The sequence below is a fragment of the Ciconia boyciana genome, chromosome 5, assembly GCF_034638445.1.
Source record: "Ciconia boyciana chromosome 5, ASM3463844v1, whole genome shotgun sequence".
Taxonomy (NCBI): domain Eukaryota; kingdom Metazoa; phylum Chordata; class Aves; order Ciconiiformes; family Ciconiidae; genus Ciconia; species Ciconia boyciana.
In genome coordinates, this window is record NC_132938.1 from 49,987,489 (window position 1) to 50,013,704 (window position 26,216).

The window sequence follows — 26,216 nt, forward strand, 5'->3', positions numbered from 1 at the left end:
TATACAGCTTTTTTGTTAGTATCAGAAAAGCTGACAACCATAATTACTTCCCATTAGAAACTTCAGAAGTGTCTTCCTCATATGATCTCCAGAAGCAAAAGATTCTAAATTTGGTTAGATATGAAGAGCTAACTTTGAATACGAGACATGAGCTTGACTCATTTCATAAGCACATATATTTGAATGGGGGCAAAAAAAGAAAGTTAAAGTACTACAAAAGGCAACCAGTTTAATATCCTATCGATCAGCTGAACACAGAACCCTCCTCACTGAGGCTATCAATTAGAACAATTGCTTCGGTGAGCAAAACGGAAGTCATTCTTCCAGGTGAAGAGACTCTAGCAGTTTTAAGCCATTGGAAAAGTTTGAGGGTTACACAATGCCACATGGGTCATTCCTGCATAAGGCAATTTCAGATTCAAGTTCACTCTTACCATTTCTGACAGATCAGTTCCTTCTGGGCAGGGACTATCCTCAGCAGGAGACGCATGAATCAGAAACCAATGGCACATGTTCCATATGTATCCTTTTCCTATAGTGGTCTGAAAGCTGGTATTTCAGTTGTAGTCAGTAGGTTTGCATTCTTCATCCCTGCTATAATGCTGCTATCTGCATTTCCTAGCTCAACTGTACTGTTATACAGCTAACTTTTCTTGCACCATCATACCATACACATGCCAAGATTCAGAGACAGCAGAAGTCAACAGCTTCGTAAAAGTTGTAAATGTAATGAAATTTCCTTTAAAAGTTTAAGTCAAGAATTGCATGTACTGAAAGATTTGTTTCACTATGAATTTACATTCAACTTGAACTTGCACAGTACTAAATCATCCTGAAATAAAACAGCATCAGTGTTACCACCTAGTACTGCTTTACCAGAAATTCTTGGGCAGGGGTGGCAACTCTGAAAAACAGGACTAAGCTTTCACTGCAGAAGCTGGGTTCTACTCTTAACCATCACAAGTCAAGGAAGTTTGACTGCAAACACCTTTAATATGAATACAAAATTCACATAGGATATACATTCTGGGGGATGTAAATGAACTATTACAAGAGATTCTGACAGAACAAAAACATAAAGAAGGCTCTGTCAGGCCAAGAATTTAATGAGGAATGATTAAAAAGTTTGATTTACAGTTACATTACAGTTGTGTTAAGCACTGAAAACTTTAAGAACGTCAGCTGAAAGGCATTTGAACATACAGTACATAAATCATACAATCCACACTGTTGTAAATAACATATTTGAAGTATTTCATTTTACTTAACAGAACACAAAGCAACATAACATGTGCAAATGAGGACTCCAATATATTGAATTTAAAATGTCTGATAAAATTGACATAGAATTTTACATTTAAGGACTACACGATTGATGGAGAAATTAAAAAAGTATCCTCCATGTTACTCCCATTACCAAAGTATGCTTTTCAATTAAATAGAAAAACCATACTGGTCCAATTTCCTCTCTCAAAATTATACATGTCCATGAAGGTTAACGAAAGCTTTAACTTGCTCTAAGTGTAAAACAAAACAGCATTTACACAGTCTCCTTCCCCTTGTTGGGAATTGACAAACCATTATGGGAGAGGGTTCTTGGATTATGTACATTGGTGGAAAATATTATCTTATAAAAAGGCACATACCTGTGATTTAAGGCTAGTACGGTATTTGTTTCATAGAGAAAGTAAAATTTTAAATGAAATTAGTACATTGCATGGTTGGCCTCACTCAGCAAACCACTTGGTGCAAAGCAAAAATGTGTGCTTAGAAGCCTCAGACTGACAGTGATTCTCGCTTTAGTGTTTTTCTGGGTTTTTTTGAACCTATGATGGAAAGGTACATCTTTAAAAAAGGCATTTGCTACAATTCCACTAGTCAATGAACCACCTGCTACTGTTGCCTTATATGCAGATATCCCACAAAGGCCTTAAATTATTAATCTGCAAAATATTCTTTTAACTCTCTTCTTTTTAAAAGTCATATGAAAATTACTAAAGATGTTTTCTATATTCATCTATAAAATACCAGATGTTGGTACAAATCATGTAAACCTCCATTTGGAAATATTTTGACTAGCCACCAAAATGACCAGAAATCACAAACATCATTTTGTCAGTGCAAATCTATAATAGTTTTCTTTCCCCTCCCTCCCTCATCCCAGTTACAGAAATAACCACCAACCTTCACATACAAAATGAGTGCTCTATATTTGAAATGACAGAAATTATGTTTGGTTAAAGCCACCCACTTTCCCACCAAATTCATTTTTACAGTATTATAAAAGGGGAAAAAAATTAAAGCTATCTGTGCAAGAATCACTACAACAGTCCTTCAACCCCAACCCTTAATTATTATCAGATTTAAAGATTTTAATTTAACATTGGGTCCTCTTCTCTGATCCGATTACTGTTCTTCAAGCCAGGATGGGGCATCTGCTCCAGGAGTTTTCAATTTGATGTGGAACTGTTTAAGTGTCTGTTCAAGCTGCTTTTGATTCCCAGCAAAGTATGCCGCAATGGCATTGTGGAACAGAACAAGCTGATTGTGCAATACCTTAACCTGCAGGCAAGGACAGAGATAGGTTAAGAGGAGGAGGCAGATGTTAACGTCATCACAGGTCATTTAAAAAAAATAGGTGTATTTGAGATGCTCAGACTTCATACAGGTTTATTTAATAAAAGTTTAAAAATACAAATACAAAATGCATATACAAAATTCTTTAACATTGAAGTGATTTAGAGTTTTCATAAAGTGTGGTTAACAGTCAATACCAAGTCAGTATGCATGGATCAAAAGCAATTCACTAAACAGCATAATGTTATCAAATATCAAACACGATTACAAGTACTTGATTCCTTGAAATTAGATGCCAAAGCTCTGTTTAATATACCTACCTAAAGGCCAAACAGACTTCCCTGAGACAGTACATGACAAATGCATTATCTAAGTATACAGTTCATTTATTTGCCCCCTTGCAGGGAGTTGCTGTTTTCCAGCTCACCTATACCTAAGTCAGATGAAACTGATGTTCTTTTCCCAGCAATATTTCTTGTTCATCTCCTGTAACACAGGATTATTGACAGCACTTGGTCAGTATCTAGACTATAACATTTGTGCAAAGTAGTCGTGAAACACACAGGTCATAGCAGTAATCAAAACTTGGGGAGAAGAACACAAGAGCAGCTGGAAGGCATCACCGTTTTTCTCTTCCAGTCTAGTCTATGATGACAAGCTATAGCACTGATGAAGTCAAGGTTAAACAAATGTTACATTTTCATCCTAGCACACCAGTAAACCTGAAGCTGTGAATGATGAACAGTAGTATGCTGGAAAAGGCATCTGTCCAGTTTCTCCTGCAGCCAAAACCTGTCCTTTTTGTTCTTGAGTGTACTCTCAGCCCAGCACAACCTTACTGTTGTGTCAGAGCCCGAATCCCTAAGGTGGTGGCCCTGTGCCTGTTTTCAGCCTACAAGACCTTAAGCCCAACAGCGTTTAGCCAACACAGAAGAGAACAGAGGAACAGGGTGGCTGACAGAGCTCAAAGGGAGGAGGTGGTAGGCAGCAGATTTAGCTTTCTCTGCTCAAATTTTGGATCACTACCCCATTTGTCAGCACAATCCACAAGGAAAAGTCTACTCCTGTCATGCTAGCAAGCAAAACTGTCCTTGGGCCAGGTTTGGCCTATGCCTACCAGTTGGCCATGCCTGTTTCAACAGGTTATCTGGCTAACATGCTTTTCTGAAATGCATGCAACTCAATACAGAGATACTTTATTGCCTTAATTTAAGAAAGGATCTCAAATTAAAAAAAAACACAACATGTATTAGACATGCTATTACAAAGAGTGTAACATTTACACTATTACACAGAAATGTAATAATATACTTTTAAAATAAAATACTTAGAGAAAAAGGGGCTGAACATGTGTGCGTGTGCACGCATGCATACTGGTGTATATAAAAGTTTCAGCACTAAAAGTTGAAATTTCTTTTATGGTATAAAACAATTTTTTTTTTTTTTTACTGAATAGTCTCATGTCATAAATTAAGTTTTGCCCATAAACTGACAACTGTACAGACCTTAGTATCCTACTTAAGTGATAACCTCTCTTTGGTGACCCAAATTTTGGTCTAAGTTGCTCTGACAGTTTGAAAACTGGTATTCCTGTGTTTTCTCCCCTAAAAATTCAGGCTAATTTAAACTTAATACATATGAAATAGGCTTTTTGCCTCATCAACAGTGTAAAATGGTAGGTTCTTCCATCAAAAAGCTCTCCAAAAAGAAACATGAGAGAGGCGGGCATGGTTAGAAAGGAGTCTGCAGTACACATCATATCTTGGGACAATGTTTTTTTCATTTACAATAGAAGACTTCACCAAATTCATGAGGTACAGTCATTTTAATATTTAGGCAATGTAGAATATAGCTAACTACACTTGTTCAACAAACTTACAGTTCAGCTTTTCAGGGTCACGAAAGATGGCCTCTTTCAGTTTGTGTGGGAATAGAATTATATAGGCATATTTTTTGTATCTATAAAAATCTGTATTTTCACCCCAAAAATATTAAGTCATACAAGTGGAAAATGTCACAACAATATCAAGAGTTTGCTTTTGAAAGTCGAGAGCAAAAAATTTAGCAAGTACAGTTTTTTTCTTGAGCAGATTTGTTCATCATTGACATGCAAAGTTTCAGGCAGTCCAAGCTAGTTCTAGCACATTATTAAAATGCTACAAGAGTTTTATTCCTACTGTTTATAGGAACTCAAATAAAATAAGGATAATTAATCCACCCTCCCAGCCCAAGTTCATGAATTTGAGGCCAAATTTGGTACTTTGTTAGGGTAGCTTTTTAACACAAAGCTTTCCTGAAGTGCCCTGAAACCTTCTGATAATTTTATAAATTCAGTCAGACCTAGGCTCAAGTATATGTGCACATGCACAGAGAGGCAGGAATTGACAGTGTAGAAGCAGATGATTTGGACTGAAAAAATGTTTTGTTTTGGTGGGGTTTTTGGAACTACCAGAGCTAACCTCACTGTATGAGGTTCTATCCCCAAGCCAGAGCTACCTCATCATGGTGTAAATTTTGTGATTGTTATCAAACTGGTTGCAGAGGTTCAAGATGTTACAATTTCTGCTCTCCTCCTTCAGAAGCCGATTGCTAAGTGAATCCCAAAAGTGATGGTGGGATCTTCCTACGCATAGCTTCATTCAGGCAACTTTAAGATTAAATTTCTAGAAAAAGACCACTTAAACTGTCTGACACTGCACAAAGAAGCTCTACTATGAGCTCTACTATGAAGCAGCAGCCAGCTAAGAGAAAAAAAAAGCTGTAACATTTCAAATCACCTGATGTCCACTGCAAAAACACCTGCAATCACAGGTAAGAACTGGACAACAAATATTCACTTAAAGCCAAGTTCAAACCTAGCCAGTTTTCCCATGAAAGAATCTCAGCCTTGCCCACTCCCGTATCCAGCCATTGATTCCTACTGTGTTTCACCTTAGCCCTCTGTTGGCAAAACATTCATGCAGTTATGCAGTCAGTTGGATCAGGGAACAGATCTAGATTAAAACTAACCAGACAACAACATATTTGCTTTAACCTGGATCAGTTCCCCAATCTGATTCTCCGCACAGCTGCAAAAACACTTTTGTAAGCACAACAGAAGGTAATGTGGGGGAAGGGGGATAGAGGATGAAGGGACCACTTCTTTTTTTGCAGCAAAGCCTTGAAGTGACTGTCAGACTACCGCGCGAAAGGCCAACTCGTGAGCACTAACCTGTAGCACCTATTCCAGTGAATGAGCATTTGAAGATTTGCCTTTCAATAAAAGAATGTTAATGGTATACTGCTAAAATACAGGTTACAGGGTATGACTAGCATGCCTGTCAGAAAGCCATCATGTTTTACAATTGAACATCATTTAAAATCATTGTTCCTTCTTAATTAACTACATACACCTATTTGTTCCTAATTACGAGCAGAGTAAGCACTCCATAATAGACTTGGCAAACTTAAGTCTCAAAACAAAACTGAACTTTGTGAATAAGCATAAAAACTGGGCATGCCCTAAGAAGACTTAAGTTCCATATACAGAAGATACTGTGGGTTGGATTTGTGTTTTCACATTTCCTCTGTATGCTCTTAACATCTCATTTCTTTTTAAATATTATCCTCTTCCCCCCACCTCCGTCTGAACACCATATTTTCCGTGGCTAATTAAGTATAGATTTCTTTACATCCTCCTCATTCAGACTGTTTCAGCCATCTCAACGACCAAAAAGTCTACCCCCATTGTAATCTTTCTGTCAGTTTGTACCTCCTCACAACTCTCATAATCCTTTCCCCTAGCTATCTTTATTTGAAGTTACTTGGTCTAAACAGTTATGTCATCTGGGTTTCCATTAGATTGCATATTGCTTTCAGTTGTAGAAGCAAGCATTTAAACATCAAACTCCTGAAGTACAACTCATAGAATTGCATTCAATTTCTTTCTTTACAGAAAGATTGTACATTTCTCAAGTGCATACATGAACAACAGTTTTCCCTTTCTCAAAAAAACAATGCCTTTTCAAAAATTTTTCAGTGGCAGAAATCTTTAAACTAAGAACAGGCCACCATCCTTACTGAAAAAAAAATTAACTATTTGTAAGCTACAGATTTTGATTGCAGCTATTCTTATACTCATTACCCAATGCCACAAACTTCTACAGAACTCTGCCAGCTAGGGATAGCGCCAATAAAACTCTGCAGCAACATAAAAAATCAGTTCTAACTTCAAGATCTAACGCTATAATGAAAGTGAATAGAAGTCTTCTATATCTTGGTTTTACAGACAGAAACTCTCAATCCCAGCTTTACTGTAATTCAGTTCTCTGAACCTTTGGGGGCTTTTAATTGAAATATTAACATACAAACACAGAAGAGGCACAAAGAGACTGCAACCACATGATGCCTTTTTTCCCCTAAACATAGGGCCAGCTAGATTATCACTGTTTGGTGACATTTGCGGCAACACAGACCAACCAGAGCCCACCAGCCAGTTAAAATGGCTTTATAGTTCCTTTGCAGTGACCTCCCATTTTGCCCTGCTCTCCTCATATGTCAGGCTTAACCAAATATGGAACAAAACTTTTGAGTGCGAACATAACTGAGTGCATCTAGTGGAGGTACATTTACAAAGGAATATCTAGGATTCTGTTTTGACATTAATTTATCAGGCAAAAACATACACTTTATTTTTTTAAAATACTTAATATTGGTCAGACTGTAAAAACATATTTATTGGGAGATCATCATGAACTGATTTATCTAATCTAAAATTAAACCCTAAATTGCTTAATTGCTTTGCTATGGTAAGGTTTCATTATACAATTCTGTTTTCAACACAGAAGTGATAACAACAACTAAGCTTGAGACTACACTGTACTACTTCCTGTATCAATATATACAAGACTTGAAGCCAAAAGGTTTACAATCTACAACAGAAAAATTATATGGTTACCATACCATTTTCTTACCTAAAAAGGCTTCTCTAATTAGACTCAGAACAAATATTAATTCACATCTGGACTCAGCATCATGACAATACATATTAATAAAGTTGATTATTAGAGATTTGCATGTTCTAGTATATTGTAAGATGAGTCTGGCAAAGGCCATGCCTTGATATAGCTGCTCAAATACTAACCCTCATTTGCCTTGTATGCAATATGCCTGCAACAACACAGGCTTTCTAAAACAGGCTACAAAAAGGCCCTTTGTGAGAGACTGAGTAAAACCAGTATTTTGTCTGTCTGATCTCCCTTTATTTTGATCTCCCATTCTATTAAACGGGCACCAACACGGTCCTGGGGATAGACGGCAAGTTCCTGTTACCAAGGATATAGTATCAATATAACCAGTATAATTCCCTCCCCAGGACTACTGTAACAGCTTAACAATATCAAAATTGCCCTTCCACTTGGGAGTTCAACATCATATATGGTCTCCAGTTTAAGCTATCTCCTAAACAGTGCACTACTACCACAGCTGAAGCAGCTGAGTTAGAGCACAATGGGTACAGCTGTATGAGTGTGTCTTTCTCCTTTCTTTCTTCTCCTTCATATTAGGCACATGCTGTACTTATAGATGTTTAAATTATGATGGATCATAGCAATTGTTATCACATACCTTTGGAAAACGTAGAACATCTGAGATTATTAAATCTAACTGAAGTTAAAATCTAGTTCCTATACTGACTGATCCTATACTTACTGAGTTAGTAATCCTTTAAAATATAAAAAGTAATTTACTTCAGGGCAGTTACATATACTTTATATGCAGCTAAAAATTAAAAGTAATTTTTATAATGGTTATATAGTTGTCTAGCAAATCAGTTGTGCATTCCAATTTCTTAATACTAGCTGCAGGACAAGTATGAGGTCTAACAGGAGCTGCCCTCCACTGACATTAATTAAAAAAGCGGTTGACACCAGAAAAAGGAATAAAGATGTCAGATTGGTAAGAACATCATCTCTCAGATAACCACTGCCTCCCACTACACCCCAGGAAGCATTCTGGGCAACAGAAGAACAAAAACTGTCAGAGACGTATGCAAGCTGGAAAAAAGTGCTCCTGAAATGAAAATTTAGGATTAGGATTAAGATTACATACTGTTTACTACAGAGAATCCTATACAATAAACAGAAAACACCAAAGTAAAGCTTACCTGAGTAAAGCTGTCAGTAGATAATCATATTTAAGCCAGTATTTGACTGTAAAGGAAGTCCTTTCTATGGCTTATTTGGGAACAAAATTACATACACCCTTCAGTAAATATTTTGACATCTCTAGTGTCAAAACTGAGAAGTGTCAACCATTGATAAAAAGGCTTAAGTATGTGAAAGTCCCCTCTGTATTAATCTAAAAGAAAAGGCAGGAAGGAAAAAACAATCTCTTTCTGAAACAAAATTTGTAGGCTGTGACTGCTAACACGATGCTTGATCTAATTCAAGACACTCACTAGGAAGACAACTTCAGTGTTCCCTAAATTATCTAATTTAGTTTTTTTTAAAAAATATGGAAACTTTTTTGTACAAGATGGAAATAAAATGCTTTTACTCTGAAGCTTTCCTATCTGTATAAGCACAAATTGATCAGTCTGCTATATAGTTAATGCAAACCAAGAGGAAGCAGGGAAAGTGCTATTTTCAACCAATTTGAAGTTAAGCATCAGAATTCCTGTACAGATATGAGCTGGAAGGATCAAACAATTTCAACAGAAGTACATTATATTAGTAGCAAACAACTTACTCGAAGATGAAAACAAAGGGGGAAAAAAAAAGACACACCTTCAGTATACCCATTTTCAACGTTGCATAGTTTTAAAATTCAGTTTTTATAAGCATTTTCTAATTTAAGCAGAAGTATCAGCATTTAGATTAGACTTCAGCTTGTTCAAGAAAATTAATTTCAATATGGATTTTTTTCCATTGGAAAGTTAATGGGCTACAAGTTCAGCAAGAACAACAAATGAAAGTCAGGGCAATACCAGTTTTTAATCATCTGATGATCTGGTTCATCAACTCTTAATGTGCTAAATGGCTATGTGATTCCAGATCCCTGGTCCTAATGCAAATGCCTATATAAAGTAACAGTGCTCAGGAGCTACATTTTTAGCATATATGGTTTTGGGAACCAAAAGGTTTGTTGATTTTCTCCACTTTTTTCTTCTCACGTGTTGACAGTTCATGTTTTTTTCCTGTCTTCCACCTTTATTCTAAGTAGCTGATGCAACTGCATATATGATAATATATTCAAGAATTCAGAATAATAATCAGTTTTAATTGGTTTAGCTTGTCCCCATGATTTTCCCTTAAAGTTTCCTCCTACCATGCAAGAAGCATGGTTTGCTACTGTTGTCATTTGGGGCCACTCCTGTATTCTCTTGACAAGCAGTTGTTACCTATGTTCAGATCTTTAAAATATATGAATTAACCCATACTGAAAATGTTAATCCACTGCTAGACATGGACAAACGGAAAAACTACTACCTTTTATGTAAGTTTTGATCATATTTTCCTCCCTCTGAAGACAGAGGAAATATAGGCACAGATGATATAACCATTTCATTTACTACGAGTATGAACAAAAATCAGATCTTGAAAGACCATAATTTTTACACCTAATTAGAAACAATTTAGAAAGACTTGTTTATCAAAGAAAGCACAGTTTAAAAGTGTGTTCTGTATGGCAATTCTATTTTTGCCTGGTAGACAGAATAAGACAGGTAAGAATCCCATCATTAAGACGGTATAGATAAAATGGTACGGTTGGAATAAACATATTATGGGGAAAAAAACCTTCAAACCAACAGTTCAAGACCCCTGTTTAGAATTAAGTTGTATTTCTCAGTTCAAGTTATTAGTTTAAAGAAAGCTTAGTTTTCAAGAAGCCTCTTCACAGTTCTCTCACTTTGTGCATATCCTTCATGACAGTGTTGTCAAAAATAAGTATTACTTTGAATCTTAAATCAGTAGTTGTATGACTCGTTTAACCATTAAATGCGATAAACTGGGAAAGTAATGCTTTTCCAAACTTGAAACCTCCCATATCACCAAGAAACTTACTGCCCTAATGTTTGCCATTTGTAGCTGGAGCAGCTTGATTAGGGACTTTTAAGGTTGCCTGTTCTAAAACTGTGTCATCTGGTGGTACAGCAAGAACTCAGAAAATTCAGCTTATTTATTTTGCTTGCTCTACTTTTAAATTAAGATACATTTTAAGATCTAACAACAAGAGTATTTCTAGCAAAGCAGAAACTTACAGGACAAAACTCCTAAACATAATATCAGAAGTTGTAGCTTACCTTATTTTCTTCCAAAAATTTCAATTTGATAGATACATCATTACGCATTTTGTCATATTTCTCTTTATGCACTTGAAACACTTGTTGTGATTGTTCAATCTTTGGCAGAGTGTTTGCATCACGAGGGCCAAGATTCAGCTCTTCTAGGTCTGTTCGATAGGCATCATATTCAATCCTGAGAAGAAAGAGGAGGAGGGAAAAAAAAAATCTAAAGGCAAAGTGTCTCAAAACAGACCTCACATGTAGGGCCAAGTACAACAGAAGATGAACAAAAAAGTCAAGTACGGAAAAAATAAAAGACCTGGGCAAGTTTTTTTCTGCCTCCTCCTATTCATCAAGCAAAAACACCCTGAAGTACTATAAAGCTGCCTCAATACCCTCCTACTTCTGTTCCTGTCTCAGCCACATGCTCCCAACCCACTGTTTTATGCTGGCTTCAGTAGTCAGAGCCTTTTCTGGGACATTTCAGCTTACTAACCCAGCTTCAGAGGTCAGAGCCTTTCCTGGGCCATCTCAGCTTATTAACCCAGATAAAGCTAGTATCTGTTTTTTCAGGTTATTCTTCTGCTGTTGAATCAGTTCAGTGAAGAGTTTGTGTAGAGAGCAAGAGAAGCACCTAGTGCAGGACATCCCCTTTAACTAGATGTTTGAGCAACAGCTCACTTCTACCAAACTCTGTCCCAATGCTTTTTCAGCATGCTCTCGGCTTCTCTGTATGCATTAATTGGAACAGCTTTATAGCTCTTCCACAAATAGTTTTGCGAGAACTTGTATGCCCTATGGATAAACAGGCTGCAAAAAGATGATGCATCATTTATACTCTACTGAGCACCTATCTTATTTTCCTAGGGAAGTCAGACTCTCTGGATCAATACCACCACTGAAGGAGATAAGGGAAGAAAGAACGTTAAGACTAACAGCCAGGTAAGTATTTAAGCTAACTCTGCACCAAAGGTATATATCCCACTTCTAGATAAGACAGATGAAAAGTATTTTCTAATTTACTTGTGTTCTCTCCAAATTATCTATCCTGGATACTGCTAGCAAAACCAGAATTGATGTTATGGTATAAGCTCTTGCCTGTAGATACCTGACAATGTTTTAATTGAATGAACTAGTCTTCATATACCACTATTTATTAAAACAGTTATAAACCTCCTTGATATCCTTCCATATTAGGCTGTACCATTTTATTACATGAACAGAGATGGACCAGTCATACCTTCTTTCTCATTTTAATGGAAAAAATCAAAATGTCTTAAAAGTATTTTTTAATACAGAAGTAAGTTTGAATATTCAGGTTTGTCTTCAAAAACATTAAGTAATTTTTTTTTTCAAGAAAGTTTATTTAAGTTAAGCTTTCTATTCATCAACGTATAGCATTTTTAAGTGAGAAAAGCACCTATGGAATGTTAGTAGTTTAAAGATTGTATCACTAAATTAATCTTCTGCTTTCCAGTGTTACATACAAGTCTACCAAACACTGGATCCTTGCCAGATAAACTATTTTTATATTTTGAAACATTATTGCAAGTGGATGAGACAAATGTAGTAAAAACCTCTTAACTTTTTTCTTCCTCCTCTTATGCAACATGCTCCTTTGTTGACAGCCATCTAGCACTTTGACCAGGTAAAGCAACAGACAATAGCCAGAAATCACTCCAGGGTCATGGGCAGTCCTGCCCAAAGCCTCGCTCTTCCTTCCATACTACTTTGTAGCTTTCAAATAATGGAACCTAGCGTATCAGCATGTGATAGATACCAATTTTAATGGAACAAACCAACCTATTTCTGGCTTTTCAAATATGCTTTCTCACAAACAGACATTTCTAAAACTGGAAACAAATCAGGATTAAAAACTGGTTATAAAAAACAACTTTTCAGTTGGTATAACTGCTCCAAAATAAAATACAACATTTTCATAGATAAAAGGAGTTATCATATTCACAGGGCTCTTTGATTCTCATTGCCACTATGATTCAGGCTTTATTTAAATAATTTATGACTTCATTCCAAAAAGGAAACAAACCAATACAGAGTTCATAGAAGAGGGGAACAGATGAATGCTGAAGTGCAACTGGGGACAGGGAAGTAGTAGTACAGAAATATATGTGACCTATTTTCACATTGCAAAATGATAGACTGGCTATGTAAGTCAAGAACCTTTGTAATTTATTGGCCTTATTGAAATGGCAAAATACTTGGTATCTTTAATGAACAGAAAAGGAAAGTAATGAAGGTATTTCAGGAGAGAAGAGCCATATATTGAAAATGATTGGCAAGAACAATGTTTGCAGATGTATTTTGTATAAATTTTCAAGGGGATACCTGGAAGATGTGTGAACTGATTTTTTTTTAAATAATATAAGAAATAAAGCAATACTTTACATTCAGATTAATTCTGCCTTTCATGCCTTTTGGAAGTTTACCTAAATATCTAAACAATAACTTACTATTTTGCTTATAAATAAAACATTAGAACAGAACAATAAAAACAAGGGGGGGAGAACTTCAAAACTCAAGCAGTTTGCAATTTTTTACCTAAAAAAAGGTAAAAAAATCACAAAAAATAACCAGCATAAACTACATCCTTTGGCAAATTAAAAGAAACATATTTTATCCTATTAAGTGAAAGAAAGTCAAAATGGAACCAAGCATCAGAAAGGACCACAAGTCCAAACCTTGGCAGGAGAAGGGAACCTGGCTTTAGACTACTATGCCATATCTGAAAGTAACCTTCTCCAGGGCAGGAAATGCATTATCTACTGCTAGATATTATTCACTCATTAAGAAATTTCTTTTTTATTTTCACCTTTCCAACCTAGCCTGCAACATCTGCATAAAATTGAAGTGTGACTTGCACATATTGTGCATCAACAGAAGCACAAGATTAAATGTTTTTCAGTCAAAGAAATTATTTCACCTATTACAACATAGCTAAATAAAAGGATTACTCTTGCACTGCTACATTGCTTACAAAGCCACCTTAATCCAGCAGGCAGGAAAAAATAGCTAAAATTACTCTTAGATATAGAGCTAACAAGTAAAGCAGAACATTTACAAAACATTTGAAGATACAGGCAATGAGGCAGTTAACTGTAAATCCTAATGATATGAGAGTTGTGTTATAAGGTTTTTATCTGACAGGTTAGTCACTCACAAGGACTAAGCTGATACAAAGTCTGTTTCCTGAAGATTAGTTTGTAATGAAAATAGCTAGACATAAAATAGCTACCTGGCACTTTCATACTGTTTCACAGTCAATAATGTATCCTCAATTGTTTTATTCACCAATGTATTCACACTGGCAATAAAAAAGTTAATAGCCCCGAGAAGAGTTTCTCCATTTTTAGCTAGAAGTTTCTGCGTATCTGCATTGTAGCCAAACTCCTCCTATAAACAAAAAGCAGAGAAAACAGAACTGTAGATCATTTAAAATCATAACATTCATCAGCAACTACATAAAAAAATACAAACACACAGATGTGGAAGTTCTGTCACTTCTGTTTGGGTATGGTTACGATTAAACAGATATGATTTCAATACAACATTCAGTTCACAGTTTTTATGAAATCTCTCTAACGTCAGTAAAACATGGTTTACAATTTTGTTGCCACGCATGATGTTAAATCCTATTTTATAATGTGATTTTTCTGCACGCGGAAGTCTTGAACGTTACTTAAAAGTAAGTGCTAATGTAATCTTTACGTTGTCATTCAGCAGGGTTTTAATCCAGCATCTCTCATGTGGTTGTCTAGGTAATGCTTTAATACCAACAGAGACATCACTACATTAAGTACAGTCATATAACTAAATTCACAAGGGCACACAGCATTAATTAGCTATTAAGTTTTATTCTTTCATTCTGGAAAAGAGCACTGCAAAAAAGCCCAACATCTATCACAGTTTAATAGGCTGTAAATAATTGAAGAGCAGAGCATTATAATGGATAGCAAATAAAAATTGTAATGTAGATCAGCCATAAATTTTAAAGGGACAAGGGTGAAATTATTTCCAAGGCATTTCAGTCACATTTGGATATATGTTTGTTCATGTCTTTTTGTTAACAGCAGCGTAAGCCCTGACCAAGGCTGCAAAGATTTTCCTAATGCATGGATGCCAAACGAGTCCAATTATTATATTTATGTCATCCATATGGCATCTTCATATTCTGCAGATGGGAGTTCTCACAAAAGAGTACAATCTCTGGTTGTAATGGCTGTAAAACACACTAGGTTCATATTTGGAACTTGGTCTTTTTAGGCTTGCATACTGCCAACAACTGACTCAGAAGTGCTGTATTCTCCCAGTTTCCTTTCATCTGTCTAGAACATGAACACCAAAGCCAAATGGTATTTCATGGTAACATTAACAACTTCATGAGGGTAAGGGCAATGGGCAATGGTAAGGGAAGAATCCTCTAGAAAAGGAGGTGCAGTGGAAGTGAGCAAACTGAAGAAGAAAAAAGGAAGAGAACTTAACGCAAGTTTTCATGAGCTAAGCCCGGTAAACACCGCTAAAGATCTGTTGCCTTTGCTTTGCAAAGCTGCCTGGGTGGCAAAAGCAGTCAGCCAAGTCACAACAGATCTTGCTGAAATAAAAAAATTAGCCTTTTCCAGCTGGTTTTGCTCTAACATTGCCAGCTACACAGCAACACAAGAGCTAGCACAGGGAAGAAGTAGGAGCATACAAGCAGGGACAACAGCAGTAGGACTGCCCCTTTCAGCAGTGTTTAGTCCCATCTCATTTCCCTCCTGCAGGCAAGACTGCAATTAGTTTTCCAGCTGGTCCTCTGACCCAGATCATCACAGACCCAAATGAGCATCACTACCAGTTCAATAGAGCGGGGTAAGAAGGATGGGACTGCGGTGGCCTACAGTACTAAGAAACATGCTAGCCACTAAAACTGTCCTTCTACTGGTTTGTAGAGTTTCATATAAAAACTTTTGAGTTTTGTCCATGACCTTTGTGGATACCTCTTATGAAAGAGACAGGAAATCCTTTCTGTCTCAAGAGTTTACACTCAGTTCATACTCTATGCACAGGTCAATTAAAATTGGAATTAATCTGTCTATATAATTAGAGGCACATGAGCTTGGAACCAGGAATTATCTTTGTATCCAAAAGAGAAACAGCAGAACATTCACATTAAGTTATACCTCTGCAGATACCACACTGAGATCTAATTTTGTTATCATGTATGAAATAATAAATATTACCTTAAGAAGTGGTGTGGGGTTTGTTTTAGGGGTTTTGGGGTGTTTTTTTTTTAAACTTATATACTGTTATCACATTAAACATTAAAGACTAACTGTTCAGAAATTTTACTTCTAACTTGCACAAGTTTTAGAGGCAACAATGCTATCCAAACATCCAAGAAGAATAGGCCAGGCTACAGATGGCAATACGGTACAGATTAAACAAAGGGGAAACACAAAGAGGAAAGAGACAAACATCAGGCAAGTCTCCAAGAGGCAAAGGTTAGATAACTTTTATTACAGCAGCAGAAACCTTTATTTGATTTTCATCAACAGCCCCATTCAATAATCTACACAAGAGAAGAATGACTGAAACAAATTCCAAGACCAGTACAAGGTGCCGAAAGAACCTGGAAGAACAGTATTCCCTTTAGAAGTTACAAGCTATTCACGAAGAAAAACCCAAAACATTCATTGAACAAGAGCATGATGCCAGACTTAATCCAAGTTTCAGAAGAAACATCCAACTTCAGCACATACTTCATAACAATCACTAAGTTCTGCCACAAACCACATGTCCACATTTGCGTCAAGGGTAAACCGATTATTAAGAACTTCTTCTTTTAGCAGATTATTTAATTTCTTAGCTGCTAGAAGTGCTCTACTTTCACAGATTTTCATCTGTCAGACTGTAATATTAAAAAATTCCTGTACTCCAGTGCAGGAGTCTCAAGTTTCTTCAGCTAGCTATCAGTTAAGGTTCCTCTGTGCAAGCATGAACTCCACCTCCTCCCTTAAAACTCAATGGGAATAGAAAACCATGAAAAGGGAAAAAACAAACAAACAGAGGTTTTAAGTTTAATAATCACAAAGATAATTTGGGCTGTTTCAGCAGCTATGTTTTAGGGAATCATTCAGCCCCTTCATACTGGTTTTCCAAAGGATCAGTAGCAGTATCAGATTGCTTTAACTTTGGAAGTACAGAACAATCAATGTAGAAGCAAGCCAGCTACTATGTTTTGTATGCAACATCTACCTTCTCTGTCTTTACACCAGACAGTTTTATTATTGGCAACAAAAAGTGCCAGTGTTACATAAACTTCTAAATCAAAGAATCATAACAATCCGAATGCAGATATCTAAAGATTGCCCCTCTTGCTCAGAAACTCCAAACAACGTTAAGAATACAGATTAGTCCTATTAGTAGCAGAATTCCGATTAAAAAAGGACTTCGAGATTAAATCTCAATGCTTAAATATGATACGGAAAAATAATTTACTGTGCACAAGTGAAGTAATGTGCCCTATTCTACTTACTCCCAGGCATATTCCCCAAAGACATCCTGTAATTGAAATGACGTAACACTCGAACAATTTGCCCATATTTCATTAGAAGCAAAATTAATAGTAAAATGCATTTTCTATACAAAGGAAAGTTGTCAGTTCTTGAGTCCAACCATCAACTAAAGGCAAACATTTAAGAAACAATATAGAACTACAATAATTTCAATAATTTCCTATAGTTTTAAGTGAATTACATAAGCTTGTAACACAGAGAGCATATAATATATTGTTAACTACAATGTTCAGAAAAATAGCTGCTAACTACTATATACCCTGCACAAGTCAATTAGGCTTATCTTCATCTCTGCCATTTTATTTTTTAACACTATAAAAGTCTTACATGAAGTTCCAATGATTTCAAACTCAGGTCAGCAAATGCATCTCCAAGTTGCCTTTGGGTATGTACCATCTGGAAGAGTTGTGTGGACAGCGTCTGTGCCAGTCTCAAGATATTTTCATATTTTTTTTTGTTATCTCTCAATATATCTATTTGAGCTTCTAGTTCCAGATCTACTGTTCTTGAGCCACGACCTAATTTTTCAGAGATGATCTGACGTGTACACTGGGGAAAAAAAAAAAATTTAAATTATAAAGAATCAAGTATATTCAAGACAACACAGCATACACCCATTTTCAGCTTCAAGGGACGTATAATTACACACAATTCTTTCACAATCATCCCTCCCAATATAAGTTTGCACAACAAACTGAAAAACCAACACACACTTTAGAAGTTTATCAGGACTCAGCAAGAACAGTTGGACAAGTCTCAACTTCTACTAAGATGAATATTCAAGTTAGCAAATCAAGAGCATAACTAATTGTTTCTCAAGTAAAAGAACACTTATCTCTTTAGGTTTGGTGAATCTCATTAAGTTAAAAGAAGCAATTTAGCCCAGTGCATTAAAGTCAGTTAATGGGAATATTACTAGTTCTGCATAAAAATATCTAGCTAATGATCTTTTGGGCTTTGTATACCAACCATCCAATTCCAGATCATAGAATGCTTTGGGTTGGAAGGGACCTTTACAGGCCATCTAGTCCAAACCCCCTGCAAGAGCAGGGACATCTTTAACTAGATCAGGTTGCTCAGAGCCCCATCCAACCTGACCTTGAATGGGGCCTCCCATTCCTCTCTGGAATGGGAGAGGAATCCCCATTCCCAGTTTCCAGGGATGGGGCCTCCATTACCTCTCTGGGCAACCTGTTCCAGTGCTTCACACTGGAATAATCTATGTTCTATTTTCAAAAAATAATATTTTTGGAGGGTTTTTTTGGAGGGGAGGTAAGGATGTGGTGGTTTTCAGCATGTTTGTTTAAAGTTGACTGGGAAACTGAGAACTCCCATTGAGAAATATGTAAAACTACTAAAATGAGAAACATTTCTCATTATTTACACGTCTATAAAATGGAGCCGATTGTCTCAGAAAGACTTACTATTTCTTTTCTGTCACAAGTGAAATTCTTAACAGATTTGCAGTTCATTAACACAGTGAGCAGAAAACGTGCCCTTATAAGGCTGTAGACACTTTCACCCAGCCAATGGCTGTGATAGCTCAGGCTGCTACCACATTCCACTTATCTGTGACACCTTCTCTGCCAGAGATTTGAGCCCAAGTTGGCAGTGAGCCTCCCAAGATACACATTGGGGTTTCCCTTGACTGAGACACAGGAGAAGCCATTTGCAAAGCAGATGTGTAGCAAAGCCATACAATTTCTCTATGGAAAGCAGGAATTATTTACTGTTTTAGCAAGTTACTTGAAGATAATCTGTGGTCCCAAGAGGTGAAGAGATAACCGAGTTACACATATGAAGAATTACTGCTAGAAACAGAATTACAAGGAAACTAAGTTAGTAGTCAAGGCCACAACTACTCCGAAAGGACTTAGGTTAAGTGCAAAACTGCTATTTTGTTAGGTGAAATAATGCCCAAGCCTATCTTATATCACATTCCCCAAATAGATTACAGCACTTTGTTTCCCAGGGTTCCAAATTCAAGGACTTTAGTTTAATCCAGTCTTTACTTATATCCAAAGGAGATAAAAATTCTAGCAGGTTAAATGTGCATCTCCTTTCCAAATTTAATAGACAAACACAGGAAAGACTCAAGACTGATCAAGCAGAACGAGCTGGTCATAACTCATAAGCTTTAGATTGGAAGGTACAGACTATTCAACCAATTAACAAGAAAGAGCACAGCTTATCTAGGAGACATTTGTCTGTCAAGAATCAGAAATTTGGGAGAGCATAACAAATCATATCAACAGAGAATACAACTTTACTACCAAAGTCTGCAACAGAAATTGCAAAATACAGCTTAGCAATGAGTGTGGCCAGAGCATAAATAAGGATTTCACTAGGAACTATGGAACTGATGGACAAATTTTGGCTATTTTCCAAAAAAACTGACACAGACTGCCCCCCACCCCAAAATGCAAGAGAAAAATCTGAATCATGTAAGGCAAAATTTTGGGAAGCAAGAATAGATTACAAACGAAGGAATTATTTTCAACCAAGAAGTATTTGCTTCAGAAGTTACAGCAAAACACCTAAAAAACCCCAGCAGTGACAAGTGAAGAAAAACTAGTAATTGGGAAGACAAACTGCATACTTCGTTAAACTGAGATGTAGCTAAAGATAAACACTGAGACTGAACAAGAATAATTGAGAAGGATGCACCTATATATTTTGATTTACTCTGGTTCTAAGCAGACTAGTACAGACACACAGAATATACACGACTTGTGTATATTCTATAGTATATTGTCACTACCAAACGGAGCAAATTCCACACATTAATTCCATTTTGCTTTGTTCTAAAAGTACATCTATAAAGAACACTGTCCTGAATAAGACCACACTCCTCAAAGTCATCCCACAAGGCAAAGTTTAAAAACAACTCTCTCAAAGAAAAAAACCCCCACCAAAATACATTTAAGAGAAATATATTTTAAATCGCGTATGTTAAAAGATGAACAGACACATTACTAGACATGCCTCAGAAATAAATGTTCCACTAGTAGCCTAGTATTAAAGAGAGGCTTGTAAAACAGGTATATTGGTTTTTTTCCTCAAAGTTTAAGAAGTTGTATGAAAAACAAAAAGATAAACTTTTTATTAGAATTGCTGAAACTCAAGAAGAGTCACCACTTTCTTGTGCCTGTGTCTTTTTGCTAAACTGAACATGCCTTTCTTATCCAAGAGGGAGGCAGGGGAAGGGGAAAGAACAGAAAAAGCTCTTGCCACTAGATTATAGAAGGAAGGCCAATTTCTTTTGACGCTAACTCATGATTACTAGGGAGCATAAGATTGGAGAGAGTGAAGAGGGACAGTGGTTGCAAAGGCAACAGAACAGTCTTATCAAGTTATAAATTACAGGAAAAAGTTAAATACAGTCTACGAAAATTCATGGTTAGGCTAGACAGAAAAGCAGCTTTAACCTCCTGTGGTTTTCAGTTGGAAACAGTTTCTTAAAACAGAAATAAAAGAGGGAAATAACAAAAGCAATTATGTCTCATTCACAGAAATGCATACAGGACAAAAAACAAGGTACTCAACATATATGAAGGCATAATTAACCATCTCTTCACAGATGGTTAAGACTTCTGAACATATCCAGTAATTTAGATTTCACAGCTCCTGGTACAGACACCATGACAGAGGAACTAATGTCAGATTCCTAAAGAACTTCCTAACAGCAAGTTTCACCACTAACTCCACTTGCAGATTAATGCCCGGTACATTGAATAGCACAGCTTTCAGCTCGGAGGGGTTCAACTGCTGACTTCCCTCCACTAACCATTTACGCCTGCCCTTTATTTCTGCATCTTCTAACCTATGATCAGTTAGCTATTACGAGATGAAGAAGAGACTTCTTCCCACGACCTTCCTAATGGGAACCAAAGCAAGCCAGTATATCCACAAACTGAAATACTGTCCTTAATCAAATCAAATATGCTTTTTGTATGTAGCCATACATTTGAAAACACTTTATATGTAGGCATCTCCAGGGACATTTGCATAATGCTCCCTCAACTCAGAATGAATTCATAAGCTCTCTGAACAATCCCATCCCTCCAAAAAAGCCATACAAGAAGTCAGTTTGGGACTCTAGAAAGATCATAACTGACCTATCTCCTTAGGCATACTTGGGAAACAACTTCAAGATTATGGATTTCAAGAAAACAGATTCATTTAATTTTCTGAAAGTGCTACTCTGTTTGCTACACCATAACTGGTGGGATTCTGGATTTCAGGGAGAGGGAGGTTTAAGCCAAGAAAGAAATCTAAAAATCCAGACTTTGCAAAGACTACTGCCAAGAAATCATGTTCTAAACAAGGATCTGAGACCACTTTTCCCAGCATTTTTTTTAGTCCTCTGGCTATTGCTTCACCTAAGTGGGTTTGTAATTGAGACATGGGGATTTTTTTGGTTGTTTTCTAAATCAAGGCACCAAAAAGAGAGACTAAGGTCAAGTCCTCTCCTATTTAGTTGGGGTATACCAGATTCAGTCTCAAGAGTCAATGTTTCTTAAACAGAGAACTTTAAAGAATGGCTTCAGCTGAATAGCATGTATTCTGATGGGACCACAGCACACTCCAGGAGTAGCTGACAGACTTCTGCAGTTGCTACAAAATTTAGATTACAAGAAAAGTAGAAATTCTAAAAGCCATTTAATTAGACATAAAAAAGATGCAAACTTCTGATTCTAACACAAAGAACAGCATTTACTAGTGGGTAGAATGTCTCCATCCTTGCTTCCCGTCCGCACTGGGGAGGAAGTCGTTATCTGGACTTAAGAACACTGGAGGGCTTCAGACTTGTGTTTTTTTCCAGAGGTTCTTAATTTCTTCATGGTTTGATGTAGATCCCACTGATGGACAACCCACCTGTCCACACCTCTGTCATTTAATTGGCAGGCATAACAAAAAGCTACTTTTCAAAACTGGTCTTTGTTTAAAACTCCTGACAGTAATGTATTCCCTGACAGTTGTTCCTTACCTTATGGCTTTTTAATGAGAGCCACTTTTGTCAAACTGGTGTACTTTAAACACCTTTTCTTTATTCTTTTATTATTATTTTAATTTCATCAAATCCCAGCTGATCACAAGGAAGCACCATATAAGAGTAAAACACACATGAATCGAAGCAAAAATTCAAACACTAAGAACAAACAATCAGCCAGGACAGAACAAAACCATCAGAATAGCGATTAACAAGTATGGAACTTGTAGATGGGCCTGACTTATTCCCATCAGCTAAAATTTTATTGTATCAGCAATCAACTCAAAGATAGCAAAAAGATTTAGTTACAAGTATTAGTGCTGAAATCTGTACATTCTGTATGTTGAAGGGGACATTAGAAATGGAACATTCTTCACCTTGTTAAATCAATAATACCTATGAAAGATTTTCCACTTAAAACCAGAAATGTAAAGAGGCTTACAAAGAATGCTAGACTTGGAAGAAAACTAAGCCTTCCCTATGCATTCTTGCTTATGGTCACTGCAACAACAGATTACTTTCACAGAGTAGTACAATACTTTGAAAGCTTTAGTCCAATCTAGCAGCAAACTCCTTTCTAGAATACATACATACACATGCAAATATATGTCTGCGTACCTTGTAAGTGTTTAGGCTCCACTTTCTCACCAATTCCAACTTCTCCATTGCTGGATTCTTTACTTCATCTGCTAACACAACAGGTCCACTCTTCTGCTGAGCTCTGCCCCCTACGTCAGACACAAAGCAAATCTTCAAGGCTTTGGGTTTTGTTGTTTTAAAGGATTAATAGCAGGTATGGAAGATTTGTGCAATTGCACATGCAAAAGCAGAGCAAGGTGACAGTAAGCACTTTAGACTAATGCAGATTTTCAAAATCAATTCCAGAAAGAAAGAATTACTTTAAAACTGATATAAAGTGTGTATATATCTCAGTATTTCGTGTAGTAATAGGCTGAATAAAGCTTACCTGAATGCACGGAGTTTTACTAACCAACCTTAAAACAGCTCTTGAGACATGTTTATTACTTAATCTATATTTTAAAATTCCAACAGTTGAACACCCTCCCTCTTGGATTTAGCCAACCTAAAAGTCTGTTTACAACCTGCAGACCATCAAATGAAAATTATCAGCATATAAAAACTGTTGTTACAGAGTACAACCAATACATTTCAAAACAGTTTTTATCTTTTCCAATTAATGTCATCCTTTCCAGAAGATGTGTTCAGCCAATATTTATTTCAGCTTTATTAGCTCATTGTATTAGGAATAATTAATTCTACAAACCACCAATATAAAAACAGCAACAAAGAAAAGATTTAAAGCAACAAATTAAAATATCTGGGGCCAATCACCACACATTAATGGCCAATATTTAGCATTTTCAAGCTAGTATGGGATATCACATGGATTCTAAGTTTTAATTTTGCAAAAATATTTCCTAGTGTCCGAAATAGTAAGAATTGCAAAGCACTACCACTTTTTAAGCAACATTTTTATTTATTCATGTACAATTTTGACTACTCCTGCCTCTAATCCCTACTGCTACTTACAGTCACCTTAGCCTTGACAGGTTATTTATGTAAATATGAGTGCGGAATAAAGTCTATACAGATGCCTCAAGATACTCCTTTAGCATCAAGCTCTACTATGTTCTTTACGTCTTCAAAATGCTGTGCAAACATTAAGTAATTAATCCTCTCAACACCCTTATGAGGTAACTGAATAGGTTTTCTCCTTTTATATAGGAGGAAACAGACAAAGATGTTAAGTAATTTGCCCATAGGCACAAAATGAGTCAAGTGGCAAAGCCTAGTTTGGGTGTTGTGAATTCCTAATGGCCACCTCATACTCTATTCTACTGGAATATGTGATCATTTTGGCAAAAAACACCAAAAGTGTCAGCTTTAACCTAAATAAAAGATTTTGGTTACTCCCATTTTAGCTACTGTTTGTTATTATTAACATTTGGTAATTATTTCTTAAATTGTATAGAGCAAAAAGCAGCATACAGAAAGGAAAGCAGAGGTTACTTTGTGAACTGTTAGAAGCCAGAAATGAGAGCTACCAAAAAATCCCAGAAGTTATATTTCCAACCAAGAGTAAATCAAATTATTAGAGACATGGAAGAGTTAGTACAGTGTCAGCAGAGACAAGGGCGTTATCCATTCAGTGCTATGATACCTGTGGGAATAATTAAATCACAACCTTGTCCAGCCAGTCTGCTAGCTGCTGCACTGCTAGGAGATATAACAGACGATTTGGGTGATGCTGAGGAGCCTGAAAAGTGGACATATTTAACCATGAAAATCCATCATCTTCCCTTAGAAGGCAATGTGCACTTTTACACAGATAGTTTTGGTTTGGTTTGTTTTGTTTTTTTAAAAAACAAAGAAACATTTGCTTCAGCAGCACACTAAATAGAAGGATTCACAGAAAAGTTGCTGGAATTTCTGATGGAAATGCTTTAAGAGGTGCAGCTGTTCATGTGAACTACTCCAAGTTTTCGTGATTTAATCTTCTTCTCTAGGTCACGATGCCAAACTTTTTTGGGTTTTTTTTGTAAGAGTAATCAAAATACAACTGACAGCTTCATCAGTAAAGTATATACTGTCAACAGAAAATCCCATGAAAGACTGTTATATAAAGCTTCCACAGCTGAAACCTCCTTTTTCAGGTCTAGGTAGATTTCACACTGCACTGTCACTGAATGGTACTCACAGCATTAAGGGGTGAAGTAAACTCTGAAATCTGTGCCAATTTCAGATATACTTGATTAACATCTGCTTCTAAGTCTGTGTAAACACACAGCAATAAGCTATCCTGAAGATGGTATAAGCCATTAAGCTGTTAAGGTGTGTAGTCTCCTTCCCAAAAGAAGGATTTTACAGCACTTGCTTATTCTCTTTAAAAAAAAACAAAAAACCCAACTTTAAATAACCTGCACCACATGTGTTCTCTAAGCTGGGTTAGGCTTATACTTTTCAGAGCTTTACATTTAAGTAATATAAGAGTTGCAAAGTGGCATTCTTATGAAGTTTTCAGGATTTAAAAACCAAACAAATTAGCTTTTTCTCTGTAGTGATGCGTAATCATCATATTGGGGGGGAGCTTTTATTGCTTTTGCTGAGAAATTCTGAGATACTTCAGAGCTGACAGTGTGCTAGAGGAAAAGGAAATCAAACCTAAACTTTGGCAGTTTCAACAACCTTTAATTATCTGTAACACCAAAAATGTCACTCCAAGTAACTGAATCATCAGCTTTTGCCTTTTAAACATACTATAGAGCACTACTAACATGGGGTACAATTAATCCAATGATTTGGATCCAATTGCGCAGAAAAGATAAGATTGAAAGGTAGCTCACTTGCTGTGTCCTTCCGTAGCAACGCATTGCATAAGAGCTGCAACTGGATTCATCCAGGCGTAAAAGTTTGACTGCAAGATCCTGCTAAAGGCCTAAAGACTGAATCACTGCAGCAAGCGAGCTAAGACAAGCAGTTTAAAAAATCCTTATCATTTGACAGAGTATAAATGCAGCCTTACGCATGCTTCATCATTCAACATCCCCCAAATCCTAAAAGCCCTTCCCCTCCAGTATTGTCTACTTTGAGTGTCCTTATAGGGCTTCATTTTTGAATGCAAACAGAAAATAGAATTTTCAGAAATAGGGCAATCATTCTACTTTTGTCCATAGTTTCATAAGAAGCCTTAGTTTCTGCCACTTATCTCTCTCTCTCTCTCTTTGATTTGGTTAGAGCATTAGGAAAAATCTGAAGAAAATATCCTTGGAGGAAAACTGTGATATCTAAA

The 26,216-nt window shown here is 36.4% G+C and overlaps 1 protein-coding gene across 8 annotated transcripts in view; it reads right to left on the bottom strand.

Annotated features, from left to right (window-relative positions):
• Positions 1–979: 979 nt before the first annotated feature.
• ARFIP1 (ARF interacting protein 1) overlaps positions 980–26,216 on the bottom strand; it is a 46,088-nt gene continuing 20,851 nt past the window's right edge. For 5 of the 8 annotated variants that reach the window (XM_072861776.1, XM_072861777.1, XM_072861780.1 and 2 more), the window contains 6 exons: positions 24,588–24,683; positions 23,024–23,133; positions 17,740–17,961; positions 14,094–14,251; positions 10,859–11,033; positions 980–2,562 (listed from right to left, as the gene is read on the bottom strand). In XM_072861776.1, coding sequence (XP_072717877.1) covers positions 2,407–2,562; positions 10,859–11,033; positions 14,094–14,251; positions 17,740–17,961; positions 23,024–23,133; positions 24,588–24,683 — 917 coding nt within the window. In that variant the 3' untranslated portion in view covers positions 980–2,406. The remainder of the gene's footprint in view (positions 2,563–10,858; positions 11,034–14,093; positions 14,252–17,739; positions 17,962–23,023; positions 23,134–24,587; positions 24,684–26,216) is intronic. The other 3 variants (XM_072861779.1, XM_072861778.1, XM_072861781.1) reach the window with 2 other exon arrangements.